Source organism: Erpetoichthys calabaricus, chromosome 8, assembly GCF_900747795.2.
Source record: "Erpetoichthys calabaricus chromosome 8, fErpCal1.3, whole genome shotgun sequence".
NCBI classification, from domain to species: Eukaryota; Metazoa; Chordata; class Cladistia; order Polypteriformes; family Polypteridae; genus Erpetoichthys; species Erpetoichthys calabaricus.
Window position 1 is genome coordinate 67516242 of NC_041401.2, and position 18998 is coordinate 67535239.

Genomic DNA, 18998 nt, shown 5'->3' on the forward strand with positions numbered 1-18998 from the left:
TGTGCATGAAAGTTAAAATCACACTTAAATTCTTGATCTTAAGGAACTGATGTCCTATTTATGGTCCCCACCTTGCACCCAAAATGGAGAGAATAGGCACTGGTCCCCTGGGTAAGCATTTTGGAATTGGATGTATAGATGAAATATAGTTTATTATAATTTCTTCATAGCATGCTAACTAATTGTGGAAGGTCACGTTGTTTTCCATATTTAAGTACCCTGGGGCTCAGTAAAGCAAGGAGTGAAAAAGTTAACACATCACTTACTGAACACAGTTTCGGTGTGGTGCAGGGATAGGTGCTGCTTCTTCAAGAATCCAGCATCCTGGCTTAAATTCCCTTATCCTCAAAGACTTGTATTAGACCAGGGGTCACCAACTCTGGTCCTGGAGGGCTCCAGTGGCTACAGGTTTTCATTCTAACCCTTTTTTAAATTAGTGACCTGTTTTTGCTGCTAATTAACTTCTTTTGCATTCATTTCATTTGACTCATTTCTTAAGATTTGTTTCCCTGAATGTCTTCATCATTCCTCTGAATTGCTTCATTTCTTTCCTTAAATGGCACCCAAACAGAAAAGAAATGTGATGTGAGTGAGCCAACAGAAGACCAACTAAGTCAGGGTCTCAAACTCTCACCAGTTGCTTAATTAGGCTCTGATTCTTGTTGTTAATTAAACCCGTTCTTTAATTCCATGGCTTGTTGCTGCTCTCATTGTGCAATAGCATACATATTCAAAATTGTTGATTTTCTCTTTTCTAAGAGTACTGTTAAAATGTTTTGTGGACCTGAGCAGAGCAGGATTCCAGATGCCTTCACCTTTCTTTATTTTCAGATATTGTATGACGGACACAGTTTGCTGGTCATGTTTTGGTTCATTTTGTATCTCGTTATTATTTGGCTAGTAATTAAGCAAAATAAAAAAACAATCTAGCGGTCTGAGTCTTCAAGAACAAGTCAAATAAAATTAATTTAAAAGAAGTTAATCAGGAGCAAAAACAAGTCACCAATTAAGAAAAGGGTTAGAATGGAAACCTGTAGCCACTGGAGCCCTCCAGTACTGGATCTGGGGACCCCTGTATTAGACTGATCAGCAATTCCAAATTGACCCTGTGTGGATGTACAGTATGTGTGGGTGAGCCCTGCCATGGTCTAGCTCACCATCCTACTGTAGAGTGTTTTCTGCCATATGTCCAGTGCTGTCAGCATAGATTATTGCTCCCCATGACCCTAAATTGAATTAAGAGGGTTTAAGAATGTTGTGTTTGGACAACTCCCATTAGGAGACTTTAATTGCCCTTACTAATTCCTGCCGTTCTCTTTATGCAGTAGTTCATGGGTGAAGTGAAATGCATTCAAATTCACAATTAGCCTGGGCCCACACGTCACAGGTGCAGCACTTCAAAGCTAAACAAATCCAACAGAGGGTCACGTAGCTGAGATGTTGTGCTTGGCATATACGGCCGGTCTGATATTTGAGCCTGCCATGACTAAACCAGCCCTTCAGTCAATTTGCCCTGTCCCATGAGAATGAGAGCTTATAAAATTGCAATGGAGCTTTAATTCAAGAAGAAAATTAAAAAAAAAAAAAATTTGCAAGTTACACAGAATGCTAAGATGGATTTGTCACCTTTGAAGAAAAAAAAATGTGACAGGACGCTTATGTGTTAGCAGACTATTTAAACTTCTCGGCTGTTGGTGACTTGCAGCTACTAATCAGGCTGTAATTATAACACAGATCATTTGCTTTTTTCGGAAAATTTGGAGGCGGATGTAAATGAATGCATTGTCACTATTAAATATCGCCGAGTTTCAAGTCAGGCATTAATAAGCAGGCCTAAACGAGGACATTAGTGTGTAGATCACTGCTGATTCGATTCTGAAGGCCACCAGCCTGCAGGTCCATACGCCTGTTTGATTAGAAAACAACGTGGGTTTGTGGGATGCCAAGAGGACATTAATACAGATACTTAAAATCCCTCCAGATTGCTTTATTGCTGCTTTTTAATTTTATTATTTGTTAAACTGAAGACTCACGATTTTGCCCTCATACCAAAATCTCATGAGTTTTAATCATCATGCCTTCTGAATGATCGGACCAGCATAGGTAATGGGAAGTTTAATGCCAGGCGTTAACTACCCATCAGTTTTCAAGACCATCTGTCTTGATGTAACGACAACCTGGTTATTCTTTTCCCTGCAACAGTACCCATGTCTTACTGGGTGATTTCCAGGGCAGTTGCATGTGAAATTCCCTGGAGTCTCCTACTGCTTTGCTCTATCTGGTCACCTCCAGCAGGAGTCACCCAAGACTACTTCACCTTTTCCACTCACATTGGAAGAGCAGCAGCTTTATTGCAGGCTTATGTAGAACTGCTAAGCTCCTCACAGTTTTACAGAGTTCTAAAGTGGAGAGCCCTCCTACCCTCAGTTTGTCACCTAATATGTCTATTTAAAAACACAGATACCTAACAGTAATGTAGCTGATGCTGCACTCCACTAGTCCGTCTCACAATCCTTGGCATTTGAGCAAACTGATCAGGATGCCTGCTCCATCACAGATCTAACCCTGGACACACTGGAAGCTGTTATAAGAAAATGGTGGCAAAATTGGATGCCATCATGAACCATCCCCTCCATCTCCTCTTTTGGAGCACTCTTTGCCACAGGCGCTCTCCATGGTATGCTAAAAAGTGCCTCTTTATCAATGGCTTCTCAAAGGTGCACCAAGGGTCATCTTCAGGTGTGGCAAAAAGTGATTTGAATCTCTACAGTAAAGTTCAAAAGTTTGATAAACTGTCCATGACTAACAAAAAGAGGTGAGGAGGCGGGATGAATGCTGAACACAGTCCATTGCTTATCCCTATGTATACAATTGGCAACTACATAACATTCTCAAATCCACCTAATCCATAGATTCAAGCAGCATCAGGTGCAAGGCAGGATTGAAGGAACTGATCCCGTCTAAAGTTAGCAAATACTACAAGGAAGCATGGCTTTCTAAAGTTATGTTGGAGTCAGTAAGGTGGATGTTACTTTAAAATTAAGTTTTGACTCAGGACACAGGGAAACAGATGTACAACACCGTGGTCATCCAAGGGAATGACAGGCTCAAACAAGGATAAATTTTGGGGCAGCAACTCTGCTGTCCCCATTTACTTAACAGCGTGAACAAAAAAATATCATCCAATGGTGTTAAAATGAAACAAAACTGTGGCCACCCTAATAATATGGCTAGAATAACAATGTGCCGTCAGATGATTGAGGAGCTCCTTTGTTTTGGGCGCTTGGAAAAAAAAGTGACACCTCCTTCCAGGCAGTCATGTTTTTACCAGAAGGGGCGGAGTCAATTGCTCTCATTGGAGAAAGAAAAAGACAAGACAGTTAGAGGCAGCGCCCCCTCTCCATCCTTTGTGGTACCACATACCTGGGAAGAACTTGGAGAGTGACCCTCTGGCGCGCATGCATGACAACATATTTTATGCAGATCAAAATCATAAAAAAAATGATAAATGCATTCAACTTGTTACTTAGCAGCGTTCTTGTCGTAAGCAAGTTACGACAATATGCTAATACTGGAATACAGCAGGACCACATCATTTTTTTTTATAAAATTTTGTTGAAATGGACACACAAATTGGAAATGCTGTATAAAAATAGTAATCAAAAATGTAAATGTTATCTATGTTATCTATTTTACAGACTGCCAAAGCTTTCAACCCGTGATGTTGCACTTTAATTTAAGGCCTCTCAACTGGGTCTGTGGAGAGCCATAAATCTTAACCAGAGGCTAATTCTTTGTTGTAATTTCTTTGTATGTAGCCTGACTTCTTTTTTTTAATTTTTTTTAAGAGACAGGAAGCTCTTCTGCAAACATAAATGAATATTATGGCACTTGGGGTTGGTTCTTGTATTGTACATGATATGTGCTAACTTTAGTATTTCATGATTGGTATAATCTGTTCTTGCATTTTGCCTTGGGAATTGTCGTGCCGCTTTGTGCCTGCACTTGGTGACGTGTGCTGTGCCAAAACAAATTATTTTGTATTATTGCCTTATATTTCTGAGGTGGCAATGACAGATTGGCCATCTAGCTCTGAGAAGAGGACTCCTAGCATTTTGTAGCTTGTATTTTTAAACTGTTTTTTTTACACCAATAGCACAGTCAACCTGCCTAGATGGGGGTCTCTCTTTGAATTGCCCTGCCCAAGATTTCATCCATTTTTTCCTGCAAGGTTTTTTTTCAGAGTCTTCTCTTGTCTTAGAATGTCAAGGCTGGGGGTCCTATTAGGGCCCACTGAGGCATTCTTTGTGTGGTTTTGGGCTATATAATACTAAACTGTTGTTGTTGTTGTTGTTGTTCCAGGATAGGCTTTTGTCCTGGATGACCGTGATGTGAAATAAGTGGAGTCTGAAAAATAAATGAGTTAATGAATATTTTATTTCCATTATCAGGTTTCAGTTTTAGAGCATATTTATTATTTTTGCTGTCTAGTATATTATTTGAATTATTAAATCTGACCTGTCCAATTAATCTGTCTGCAATCCTCCCCTGGCTGTTAGTCCCTCAAGTGTGACCTCCTTAAAACGTCTTCTTCATGCGTCACTCTACATGTATCTGACACTAAGATCACACTTATGTGTTTAATCTTCTGATCACCTCTGTCACACCTGGATCAATAAATTACACAGACCTTGTGAGAAGACTGCCTTGTCAGTTCTGTCTCAAACTTTTCACCTTACTCTTCGTCACAAAGAGGTGGCAGCTATCCTTTACTTATGTCATTTGCTGCAGTGTGGACAGTGACAATTGGATTCATATCTGCACCAAGCTATACAATCTTATCACACCCAGAGATGTCTTCACACTTTACGAAACTTTGTGTCTCTGGTACACACCTACTGTGCTGTGTGTTTATCTAATATTTGAGGTCCTGACTATTGTCACTACTGTCTTTCTGGCAGTGGGTTTAGATCTGGCCTGAGGGGTACTCACTGCCAGGCACTACAAGGTTGTTCAAGTTTCCATCCACCTACACAACAAGCAGGAATTGGCTGAATACCTGATTCTGGAGCTTAGCCTAGGACAGCATGTTTGGTCTTATGCTTAGACTTGATTCCATACTGCTGATTCCTGCTCCATTGCATTTTTTGTGTGGCATACAGCCAGGGCCTTTGCCTGGCCGGTACACCTCCATGCTGGAAGGACCGGGGGAGGGAGTGTATCCAGAGCATTACCTCCCCTAGAATACTATTTGGCAGTCCCCCATGGTTGCAGCGGGTGCTTCGGACTCCCACAGGGCTCCATGGGAGCTAGAGTTTGATATAGCCCTGTTGGGGTCTGTGGACACCACCAGGGGGTGCTGCAGCTGCTGCTGAGCTCTTGAGTGCAGCTCAGTGCACCCAGAAGTGCTGCCGGAAATGTGTCAACGAGCACCTGGAGCACTTCTGGGTATCGTATAAAAGGAGCCAGCAGACACTACTCCGGGAGTCAGGAGGAGGTAGACGAAGCTGGCCGGGAAGAGTGGAGAAGAAAAGAGAAAGAGTAAGAGAAAGAAGAAGAGTTTTGTGCTGTGTGCTGAACTGTGTTGTACTTGTGGGAAATGGGGAATGTAGATGTTTCTCTACGAGCCCCACTCCTGTTGTCTTTCCTGGTGCACAGACAGGCAGTGTAACGCAATGGCCGAGGCACTGAATTTGGACTACAGGGTGGTTGGTTCAGTTTCTACAGTCTGCCTCACTCTGTCACATTGCACAAGGTACTTAACCTGCCTTTGCCCCAACTGTAAAAGATAACATTTATAATGTACTTTTATCTTGACAAATTGCCTTGGCTACCGTTGTAAGCCAATAATAATAATAATAAAATTGCTGCCTTTCCTTTTTCCTGATTTTTAATTGTGTAGGACCTTTGTTTACAGTAATTCATATTTTGATCAAATGTGCTTACTAAAATATTAATAGTGCCGATTAAACTTTCCATAGTGTATCACACTCCATTTGGCTTTACCAAATCAACTCTACTTAAGGTTACTCTTTCTATAAGGGGAAATAACTACTGTATCCCCCAACCTGGTTTCAACCAACAACACATTGCTCTGTACATATTTACATTTACCTCTCCCTAATATTTACTTTTGCCTTGGCTTCCTTACTTAATCTTGACATCCGTCTTATTGCCATAAATTAAACTAATAAAAATTAGCCTCATTTAGAGAGCACTGTGAAGCAGTCACTCACCACACATAGCTGAAAACCAAAACCACAAATAAATAAAGTTAAAAGTGCTCAGCAGTAGCCAGCAAACAGCAACCGCAGCGATGTCCACGCTTTACTACTATGTCCATACTGCTATGCTTTCATTTACAAACGCAGACATTACTCTTCATTTTTGCCTTTTGCCCCCACTACCCCGGCCTTTTTAATTCCTGACAATGGAGACTTCTTAAAATGCTCTCCAAAGTCATATACTTTTGAAAACGCAGGCTCTACTCGCGCTCTGATTTGTTTGTGCTTATTAAGTAGCCCTTCCGTGATTGGATCGTGCTCATTACAACATCTCATTCTCTAATTGGTCACCCTGCACAAAATCAAAATATACTCCAACATTGTGGACATGCAGGAGTTGATTTCCATGACGCTTCTTGTGTTGCTTACTGTTATTGACCAATATCATGCAGTTTAAAAGCAAAATGCAAATAAATGACCGGGGACCACAGTTTTGTGATAAATCCTGTAGCCAGCAGTGTTAGCATCCCTTCACGGATTTTTCCACCAATGCGTGCACGTTCAGTATAGCTGAACGTCTGTGTCGTATGTATTTTTGGTTGTTTTAGTTTGGACAGAAATGCATATTCATATCATTTATGAAAGTTAATGTGAATAGAGATCATTTTCATTTAAATACATATTTGATGAAAACGTAGTAGTGTGGATGTTGCCTGTGCATCAGGCTAGCAGCAAAGGAGGCCCTCACCTACTTAGCAAATAAACAGGGGTGCATTTTCTAGTTGTTTTGAGACTTCAAGCAGTGTATCAATTGTGGACCCCATCCCTCTTTATACTTCTTTTTTGTGTGGGTTGGGGCCCCAAGCAGTCACTTAGCTAATTTTATGCCATCATCATTTGTTTTCATCCAACACGTATATGTCCTCACAGATGGGGTGCATCAGCTCTTTCTTTTGGCGGTTGATCTCCAATGTTTGCATCTTCAGTTCTGTTTAAGATATAAGATCCATGCATCATATCCCATTGTCAAATTTTCTACTTGTAGCTGCTTACAAGTGTTTGAGACATGTTCAGAGCTCGGCATCTATCAGTAGTAGACTTGCACAAACTACAGAACACATTGGTCCCCCGAGCATCTCTGAAATGTCTGCAAAAGCCAGTGCTGCTCTTCATAATAAATACAGCAGTATATAGTTACAGAGCAGATGTTTTATTTGACATGTCTGACCATCAGAACATCTTGCTGATTATAAGAGATGTCCTCATAGATACCTCATGTGCAGCAATCATTAGATGTCTGCCACAGACTCATGACTAATTATTAACTGAGGGCATTTTCTTGGTTGTCTATACAAGAGAAAAAAATGTAGAGACAAAGGTTCAGGATTCATTTATGATATGCAGTCACAGTAACACGGCAGCAAAAGTAATTAGTGCAAATATTACACTTGAAAAAAATCAATCTGATAAAAATATAGAACTTTTTTTCCTTACAGAATATCATAAATATAGAACTTTTTTTCCTTAAAGAATATCATAAATAGAGGGGCATTGCATACATTGACTCAACCTTACAAGAAATATTAATAACAAACACTGAATTATCTAAACCTAAAATTCAAAGTTTGAATGGACTATCTGATGCTGTATGTGTTGAAATAAAGAGACCTGGCACATTTTATTTGTCTTGAAAAGATTATTATCAGCTATGGGATATTTTTAAGATCAGGACATTGAAGTCTCTGTACACTTATCATTGGAAATGATAATTGTGAAACATTCGATCACACTTTCAGTTTCTATCCATTAATTTATTTATTTCACTGATCTTTTATTCAAACTGAGATCTACACATCACTAAGGTATGATTGTTCCTGTAAAGTCTGAGCATTGGCAGGTTAACTGAATTACTCAAGGTCACACCACGGCTCACTGGTGTAACTATAAACTGATGTACTGTAGTCCAACTCATAGGTCATACTTAAAATTATTATTTTGGAGAATTCAGGATCCATAGTGACTAATATGTGTGATGCAGAATGTCAGGGGTCTGTTGCAGTGCAGAATTTTAAAAACAAGAGAGAAAGTGAGAGAGGGCCAAATTGAGCCAGTGCTGAGGAAAGGAGCTGAAGCAGTTTGGATGCCCCGCAATGGAACGATTAGAACGGTGCTCTGTGGAACAGGATCAGGGCTCTGAGGGTCCTGTAGTGACCAACAGAGGTGGCAGGACGAGGGTGCCGGGCCTGATGGGACCCATGGACGCTAGGGTAGTTGGTTAGGACAAAAGTGAGAAAGTGGACAACATTCACTGGCATTCCATCCCTGCTGCAAAGACCTGAAGGGTGAGTAGAGTGAGACATGAGGGAGGGAGAAAGAGAGGGAGAAGCACCAGGGGCTCGGTAGAAGAGAGTCCGTTCTGACTTCCATTATTGGTTTTAACTTTTTTTATTGGATTCATTTTTTGAAAGAAGAATTTTTGGACACCCTTGATTGTGTTTTAATTGTTATGGATCAAAACACTAGGCACTTTAACACTATTAATGTTTTATGCCCATTATCTTCTTGCTTGAGCCATTTATTTATGCTAATGTTACTTTTGTTAATTATCTCATGCATTGTCTTGGCCTGTGTTCTGTTGCATGTGTTTTGTGGATTTGCCCCCAAGAGGCTGGGCCACCAGCTAATTACCACCAGGAACTTCTCTCCACCCTGAGTTCTCCCACAGTTCCTGGTGGTTCATTTGAAAGTGGTTGGGAGTGGAGAGATACTCTTCTACGTTGCACACTTTTCGAACTTTGACTTTGTTTTGGCTTTTTGTATTTGAACTTTGGCTGCACTGAATTACCTTATTATTTTGGGGAAAATCCTATTGCCTTTGTGCTTCATTTTTATTGAAGAGCATTTTTGTGAAGAAAACATTTTTATTTTATTTTATAAAGATTCTACTTGACCCTTTTTGTATCTACCCTGGGTCTTTTGGCACGATTTCCCCCTCTAGTGAGCAATTTTGGAACTGTTCAGGACTTACATTCAGGACTTATGTTTTTGAGACGCCAAGCTCATAACAATATGCATGTATAGAAAAAAATTAGGAACATCAAAATGGTAATTTAATAAGGGTGGCACTGTGGTTACCTCATTTCAAGCTGTTGTCCTTGTAGAGGATGCCCACTCTCCCTGTATCTGTGTGTTTAATTACTAACATCCCCAAAAGACGTGTGTGTTAGGTTCACTGGTGGCTCCATGCTGGTTCAGTGCAGGTGTATGTGTGTGTGTGTGTGTGTGCGCGTGTGTGCGTGTGTGTGCGTGTGTGTGTGCGTGTGTGAGCGGGCTGTTTGATGGACTGGCATCCTGCCTTGGACTGCCTTGTGGGCCCCCGTGACCCTGAAATGGATTAAGCAAATGTTCTTTGGCGTTAATTTAATGCACTTTCCACAAGGGGATTTAGAAACCAAACTAGAACACATCATAACTATTTGCAAATATGGGTCAATGCAGCTCCTACAATGGCTGTAATCCACTGTAATCCAGTGCCTTGATATCATAGAATGGAAACTGTGGATTCCAAAAGGGATAGATGCATCATTACATAACACAAAATAATTTTGTAAGTCTTCAGTTCTCAGCATCAGCCTGAGACAGCAGTAAAAAGAAGTACTGGCACTTCTGAGTCCTGGCAGCCAGGAAGGAAAAAAAAATCAGCTGGGCTAAGTAGATATTCAATGGTTCACAGGATTGTTTCTCGTTAGTTATTTTACTATTTATAACCTTCTCTGTTCAGCATACATGATCCCCTGTACAGCTCGTGTATTCTACAGAAAGCATGAACAAATCTTATTATGTGATATCATCTCCTGTTGAATTCTACTCTGTACTTGTAATTATATTGTATTGAGGATTATTTGTATTCTGTTCTGTGTATTGGGTCATATTTATCCCCTTTTTGTTTTGACACCCACTGCACACCCAACCTACCAAGAAAAAGGTCTTTCTTTGAACTGCCTTTCCCAAGGTTTCTTCCATTTTTTGGGGAGTTTGTCCTTGCCTACTTAGACAGTCAAGGCTGGGGGGCTGTCAAGAGGCAGGGCCTGTTAAAGCCCATTGTGGCACACCTTGTGTGATTTTGGGTTATATAAAAAAAATTGTATTGTATTGTATGTAGAAAAGTAAAACTTAATATTGTAGGATTTTATAGTTGTGCCTTCAGTCTGGCTTTGTATGAATTTGCTACTAATTTAATGCATGTGTGGCATGGTGAAGGGTGATTAATGCAACACATTAACTCTTTCTGGCACCATGATAAGCAAAGATTACCAGTCAACTTTTGTCTTTCTAGGAAACCACAGGATGACAGACAAAGGAATGTTGTGCCAATACTGTAATCTGCACCCCTAAAAAATGGTGTCTAAAGACTTTCTGTAAACATAGTTGAAACTCCAGGTCCAGGGCTCTTTAATGCACTAAATAGCACCTCCGGCCTGCTTTGTTTCCTTGTATTCAGCATCAGTTTTCAAGTTCACATTTATTGTCATGTATATATAGAACAATAAAATTCTTACTTGTATGCTGGCCTCAGATTAATGTCAGTAATGCAGCAGATATAACAGACAAAAAAAAGGCAAGGAAGCTATTTATATAACATTCTATGGGTTGCGGCCCTCTGCCACATGATTGCTTATGAGCCATTGAGGTTAGAACTTTGACCTTGGCCTTAATTGAAATCTTATGACACGATATATGCTGATGAATCAAGACATTTTGGTAGCGGCAGCCTTTATGAAGTTATTGTGGATTATGTCTTTTTTTATGGCTAGCAAAGGGTGACATCTGCTGAGCATGAAGCGTATTGCTTAGCTAGCTCATATGAAGAAGAACAGCTGCACCATCTCCTGAGTGTCATTACAGGAAACAGAATGTACACGTGACATAAACAGACAAATGGCTACACAAACTGACCTGTGCTGCGCACCGTGATCGCAAAAGAACTCCAGTGGTGACATCTCCTGAGCATCAAACCCAACCCAGCAAGCGCTTCATCAACAAGAACAAGGAGAGGTCAGCCTGAATATAGAACCATTGAGCAGCAGCCTGATACTATGGCTAATTGACATGCCACACATATGCCACGATATACACTGAGAACTCACAAATACTCAGAACTTCACATGCAAACATTGCTTTTACATCGTCACATCAATATTTGGTTGAGAAGCACTACTTTTCAAAGTTAGATCGCTGATGAGGCTCACCGTGGGGCTGTATTTTGTCCTTCTGGAAATAAAAGAATGTATGTCCAAAATGGAAATGTTCAGCTTGCTCTACATGAACTACCTTTGTTTAAGGACCAGTAGTCTGTGTGTTTGCTAGTATTACAATATACTCAGAGTGTAACACATACATACAATGTACAGCATATAAAAGAACATGTATTGTCACTAAGAGTGCCTGTTGAGTAACGTTATGACTGAAGGAATTAAAGTTGGGCCAAGAATTTATTCAAGAGGCTGCACTGATTAACCTCTGCTTTAAAGCACAACCATTAATCTTGAAGTGCATTATGGGCGTGTGTTAGTGGTAAAGCACAGATGGTCCCTGCTCGCAGGTGCATTGTGTCTATAGTTTAACTGGAAGTTCATTTTTGTTTGTCTTTCTTGCTTTTGCAGAAAGCAGGAGCTGCTGAAGCACTCAGATGCATCTACAAATGATCGGCCCCCGTCGCCTCCACACACTGCTCCTCCATCGATGAAGGTAAGCACCACTGTAATAACCATCATTGTCATCTTCATCACCTTTTTCAATTTTTCCAACACCTGCTGGGGAATTCCCAAACGCTCTTGGGCCAGATGTTAAGTATAATCCGGCCTGTATATCCTGGTTCCTCTTTTCCCAGTAGGCAGTGCCTATCTTATCTGGGCATGAGATGCTTTACTATTTCCTTATGTTAATTTTAACTATTAGCATACCAAAGGAGTACCCACCAGAGAGGGGCAGTGCTTCCATCTCTTGTCGGTTCTCATACCCACACAAAATCAGTTTCTGCATTGCATCAAGACTCCAGTAGATGCGGTAGTGATAACCATCTAAAGTGGTCTGTGGAGGTGAATCTGATGAATTTTATGAATAGCTTTTGGATTTTCAATGCCAAGAAAGATTGCAGGCTGCAGTTAGATCCATCTCTAAAATGGCCAGGTCCTAAAAGGCAACTTCTCGGGTACCAGCTCTTTCAGAGGTGTACCGTTGTCTCCTGCATTCTCTTCTGGAGCAATATGCCCCTTCGGCATCCAGGGCAGGTTACCATCTTTGCTAGTTCTGCTCTGGTCTTATTCTCTCCCTTAGAAAGAGGCCCTGACAATGCCAGCAACTGTTAGATCACCAGTCCTCTTGTGTCCTGGCAAAATATTAAATTGTTTCTTTCTCCCACATATGCTAGTGCCCACTGCCTCTTGCATTTTGTGACACTTGGCATATATGCAAGGTTTACTCCTCTTTAGTGACTCTTGCTTTCTCACTCTGCTGTCTGTGTGACTTCTTCTTGTCTGTAACACCTGGACCTGCTCTGTGTCAAAGTGTTGGTGCCCTTGCCCCTGCCAGCCTCTGTCGGTCAATACTCATAATGTCATTTCTTGTATTGTTTGCTGTTATAAGAAGTATATACTGTAGTTATTTTGCTGTTTTGGAGTTTAATTGTCTTCAAACAAACTTTCAGTTCAATGCATAGCCTTATCCTCAAAAGTCTGGGTACTGACAGAAAAAATAAGATCATGGGTACCAGCAGCCAAAGTGAGGTCATGGCATGTCATTTTATAATCCACTCATTCCAGACCAGGGTCATGGTGGGGCTGGAGCCTATTCCAGCAAGCATAGGGCACAAGGCAGGAACAAACTCAGGACAGGGTGCCAGTCCATTGCAGGGCAAAGACACACACATAACAAACACACATTAGGGCTAATTTAGCATCGCCAATTCATCTAACATGCATGCCTTTGGAAAGTAGAAAGAAACTGGAGCAGACACGGGGGCGAGAACATGCAAACTCCATGCAGGGAGGACCCGGGGTGAGAACTCCTTACTGCAAGGCAACAGCGCTACCACTGTACCACCATGCTGCCCCCAAAATGAGGTTGGTGGTGTTATTCTTCTTAACAGGGTGAGGAGCTCAACAATATGGGCAGACCTCGACATAGGATGTCTGTTTTTCCAGACAGACTTTAGGCAGTTTAGGTTTTTTGGTATTTGCTAGCACAGTTAACATTATTTGTGGTGGCCTTGCTGCCCAGAAATAAATTACAAAATGTGAACTCCTTCCCATCAAGGGCTTTAGATAATAACACAAAGCAATACATCTCACAGGAAAGAAAAAGGGTCACAAAGCATCAAGAAATTCTGCCTTGCCCAGAAAAATAAGAAAATATAGTTGGCGACACTGCACTGGCATTGCCCATATGAAGAGAAAAGGGTCCTATCAGTGACATCTGAGGGTGCATTTCAAAGTAAAAATATCATTAAAATTTCCTCAAAAGTCTATTAATTAAAGCTTCCCTAGATTGGAACATATTTAGAAGCTTGCAGTTCCAAAGTGAGATATCCGTCCGTTCATGTTCTAGCTTAGGGCTGTGGAGTACCCAAAAGTGTTTAGTTTTGAATTTTTTGGAAAAGCTAAAGCACCCCAGTCAACTCACAATAAGCAAGTTTATGCATTCTTCACCCTGCTTTGTAGTTTTACCTGTCGGCCTCCTCTTTTTCAACATCTACTCCCTGATTTAGGTTGGGTCTTGTTTTAAACGGCCACCTTATGAGGCTGGGCGCATTGCTTTCAGATGTATTTATGTCATGAAGTTTTGTTATTGTGTGCTCCTAAGAAAGGTGCATCTTTTAGTTATTTGTCCCCAACAGCCGTCCCACAACACAAGGAGGTAAGATGCCTTTGTGGAACTCCCAACTTGTTGTTTTTGCTTCTGTTTGATTGCTGGGCTGCTTGCCTTGTTGGGCTCCATAATTTGCTGCATGCTAGGCCAGGTAAACAGTCTAAGACATACTCTCCGTGTTTGGCCACCTACTAAGGCCGAGGAGCAGATCTTAGATCTAGTCCTGTGTTACCCTAAGAGTGTATGGATTGTGTTTTCTATTGCTGAGGTTTTCTCCTCTCTGAAAGGATACCCAAGAAGAACCCCAGTGTTAAATTTTTCAACTCGCAACATTTGACAATGAGCCCATATAAAATAAACTTATGTATAAACGTGTAGTTTAACATTCAAAGTCATTGTAACTGTTGTTGACACAGAGCACCCTAATCCTGAAAAATAAAGTCCTTAATTTCCAATTCAAAATGGATTCCTTTTTATTCCTGTGCAACTCCTGCCGTCCACCAGATGGGGATGTTTAACTGTTGTTGTTCTTTCCTGTAATGGTACAAATTGTTTGTTGGTCGCTTCTTGCAGTTTAAAGCCTGGCACCAGCTTTCTTCTATCATTAGAGCCATTCAGCCTGGTCATTGACCTTGATCCGCCGACCTGGCATTGTGATTGGGCTGTTTGGCCTGGTGGTGTAAAGAGCCCCGGAGTTGCCAGGCACAGCTAATTAAGGCAGTTTCATGTTTTTGTTATGTGCTGTGATCAGAAGAAACAAAGGCTTACAGGTGAAAGAAAGGCCAGCCAGAAGTTTTGCAGAATAAACTTTCTCACTTTCCACTCCTTTTTCTCCAGGATTTTGTGTGGGTATCTAGTGGGTTGAAAGGGCCTCCAACTAGTTTCACATTTAGAAGGGGAGTACGATCCAGTTTCTCTATTCTTGGGATAATATGGTGCTTTTTATAAATCAGGAGGTGTTCTGATCTCCTGCCAAACCCTTCAAAGTGTCCTTCTAGTATTTGGAGGAGGTTCAAACATCTCTTGCCTTTGTGGCATCTCCTGCCCCTTAGCATCCTGGGATCATATTCTTGGGACCATATGGTGCTTTTTGTAAATCGGGATGTGTTCTGACTCCCTACCAAACCCTTCAAGATGTCCTTCTAATATAAGGAGGTGGTTCAAACATCTCTTGACTTTGTGGTATCTCCCACCCCTTTGAACCCTGAGAGAGTATTGTCTGCTGCCCGATTCTTTCCCTTTTAGGGCCTCACTAATACCTTTTCCAGTGCTGTGTTGAAAGTCCTTCCTTTCCTGTCAAAACTATGCTTACTGGGCAGCACTTCATGTGTTCATACACTATGGAGCAAGATCCCTTTTGCACCAGGGTTGGGGCGGTATGGTTTGGGCTTCAAATGCTTAAAGATAAACAGTCAGGCTTTGAACTGCCTAGCCATTGTATGTGAGTGCTGATCTGACATTAGTTTCTCAGGAGAAAAGCATATAATGGAAGGACATTGGGGCACGGCAAATAATGGTGCCACTGTTCCCCAAGTGCCGTAAGTGGCAGCTGGCACAGCAGTTATATTATGTCATGTCACTAAGGTGCAGACCTATATACTCGGGTCCAGTGGGGCAGTTTGGGATCTATTTTGTCTATTTATTTTGATACTGTATTCCTTCTTGTGTTAATCTCTTTCCTTTTTGTTTTTATTTTATCAATAAATATAGCCATTTTTATATATTCTGGCTTCCTTAGCATTAAGCTATATGTTAGGTTGCCTGAAGACCACTACACAAATATATAAAAAGGAAAACCCAGATGAAAGAATAACTCCTAAATTACACCTAGACAAGCCAGCAAAGTTTCAGCCCTTCTGTTTACCTGATCCATCACTGTGTTTCTGTTCTGCTATTCTTCATAAAGACACAGTTTTATTCAGATGTCTACCTATTAGTTGTTGTTCCTTGCAGTGTTGGCTCCCACTTTGCACCAGATGTTAGCACGATGAGCTCCAGCTTTGTGCAACCTGAACACTGTAGAAGTATGTTCAGTAAACGGACAGATAGATGGAAGTATTCACCTTTATTTAACCTTCTCAACAAAATTTATAACAGCTGTGGCCTGCAGGGGGCGCTCCAGCTCCCCAAACAATACAGAGACAGATGCAGACTCAAGTTCAGCAATATACAGACATTTATTCTGTATGCAGGTGGTGCAGTGGAAGTGCACTTCCTGGGTCCTCACTGTGTAGAGAGTGCTTTGAGTAGTGAGAAAAGAGCTACAGTATATAAATGTAAAGAATTATTATTGTGAGAAACTCTTCCCAAGCTTTTCCCACCACCAGAGCACAATACAAAGCACAATAATAAAGTCTACAGCACTTTGTCTTCTCTCTCTCTCTTCCCTCTTCTTCCCAACTCTGGCTCCTATAATGAAGTGAGATGGCTCCTTTTATGCTGCACCCGAGAGCACTTCCAGTGGTCTGTTAACGTGGTCTGGAAGCACTTCCGGGTGAGACAGGAGCCTGACGAAGTAGGGCTCAGGAGTCCTTGCAGCACCCGCTGGTGGCACCCAGGGGACACAACAGGGCTGAGTCACATAACTCCACCTCCTATGAAGCCCTGTGGGAATCCATGGCATTGTAGCAACCCAGGGGGGCTGCCATCTAGCAATCCAAGAGAGATAATGCCCTAAGCACGTTTTATCCCCGGTCCTTCCGTTAAGAAGGTGTACCAGCCAGGAAAAGGTGCTGGCCATCTGCCTCACAGCACATTTCAATTCATTGCCTGACGTTAGTCACTAAACTTTCTTCCTTACTTCCTTATGTTTTTTCTTGGTTCCCCTGAGTCATTTTTTGCTTTTGCAATCACAGTTTTTAGTTCTGTGCGTTCCTATGCCCACATCATTTCCTGCCTTCTGGTAAAGCATGATGATCTAACCTATCTGGATCTTATACAGTATATCAAGGTGAGGCCACATGTAAGGGACCACCCTGAAATAGTAGTCCTTTAGGGGGTGGGGACTGGGCAGTGGCCGAGTGTGCTGTATTTACTGAGTGAAATATGTAACATATTAACAAAGAAGAGAACATCCTGTCGATGTGTGTCGAAGGTGAGGCCTGGTATAGCACTGGCATATTATTTTAAGGCCTTGCACACAGTAGCTCACTCTGTACACAGTTGGCGTCCCTGCTGACATGGAAATCCATGCACTGTTTCTGGCGTTAGTACTTTGTTTGGAACTGTTAGGTCAGACAGTTAATTATTTGTTTGTCAAGTGCAGTATATTTTCAGGAATGTGACAGTAGGGAGTGGTGTTAATGTGCACGAAACAATGAGCTTACATTCACAGTAAGTAGTGCAGTGCATTTAAGCTCCCTTTGTGTGTAGACTACAGAGTATTGGCTGTAAGGTGGACCCAAATTGTATAAAAAACATACTACACCTGGTTAAGATGGGGCTCCAAATGTAGAAGTTGGTTAATAAAAAGGTAATTTCCCCTTTACAAATAGTTAAAGTAGAAACCAGTAACTCTCAAATGCTGTAGCTGAGGTCCCACAGAAAAGGTACAAAAATTCCACAACAGGAAATTAGAGATTCGTGCCTCCATTACAGCCAGTGAAGTTTTTTGTTCTGCTTCAACTGTTAGACACAAGGCTGTCTGTATTAGAGGTGCAGATATTTGAGATTTATGAGGTAATGTATCTGAGACAGATCCATCCATCCATCTGTCGGTCTGTTTTTCCAGCACATTTACAAACTCTAAAGAAAGAATATAGGGAAACAACAGAAATATGGATCAATAAATTAATAAATGCTGGCTCCACTACATGGTGATGATATACAGTACATTATCACATAGGATGTCTGCTTCTGTGCCTAAACAGATTACTCCTTTTCACCATCTCTCAACATAACCAAATATCCTTTCTCTTGCTGAGCCTTTGCCCCAGTTTGATAATCCTGTTGACTCTAGTCTTCCTCAAGCCTTGGGTCGTGTCCCACTTTTCTCACCACAGTTTGAGTCCCATCTTCACATTTCGTACCATATCGCTCAGTTGAACTGTTCACAAATCACCCTGCAAGGCTTGTAGGAACCATTCTTTATTGTCTGCTGGTTACCCCAGCTATCTACAGTTCAAGTGTCAAGAGCTCAAATAACAGCTTTTCATTTGGCCATTAGCAGAAAGAACCCTAGCATAACTCACTTCAGTGCATCTTTTCACTTTTTAAGGTCAGTTTCTAAATTGGCTCCCTTATTCAGGGCCACACAAAAGGGGTGCCCAACAATCACTGAAAATTGTCCTTTTGAGGTTAAAAGTGGTGTGACAAATGTTAAAAGTGTTGTCCCTCGGGGAGTCAGTGCTGGGGCCGCTATGTTTTACTATATGCAAATGTACATAAATGTTCTGAATAAGAACATAAACAACAAGCTGATCAAGTTTACAGATGATAAACTAAGAGGAAGGACAGATAATGTAAAAGCCTAAGCCCTAGACCGCATACAAGCTTGGGCACATTTGGGGCAAATGAAATTTAATATATAGCATTACACGTAGGACACAAAAATGTCAGAAGTGATTACACAATGACAGGTAGCAAGCTTTGAGAGTACACCTTATGAGAAAGATCTAGGAGACATAGTGGACCCAGTATTATCTACATCTAAACAGCATTCAGAAGCGATCAGGTAGTCTAACAGAACGTTAGGTTATATAGCACCATCTGTGGAGTACATGTCAAGGGAGGTTATGTTTAAGTTACAGTTTAGTACATACTAGCTGTGTAAGCCCGTGTTGTAAAAAGCCTGGGGTCCTAGAAACTATTGAAATTGTCAAGAAAAAAACAGAAATGTAGAGATGTCAGGTAATTGAAAGGAACTACTCTGGGCATCTCTCTTCTATGAGGATTCGTTTGCCGACATGC

General features: G+C 41.3%; 1 protein-coding gene across 6 annotated transcripts in view; it reads left to right on the top strand.

The window, feature by feature from the left end:
- Window positions 1-18998, top strand: part of rap1gap2a (RAP1 GTPase activating protein 2a) — a 451901-nt gene that overhangs the window by 335985 nt on the left and 96918 nt on the right. For all 6 annotated transcript variants that reach the window (XM_028806691.2, XM_028806692.2, XM_028806694.2 and 3 more), the window contains one exon: window positions 11888-11972. In XM_028806691.2, coding sequence (XP_028662524.1) covers window positions 11888-11972 — 85 coding nt within the window. The remainder of the gene's footprint in view (window positions 1-11887; window positions 11973-18998) is intronic.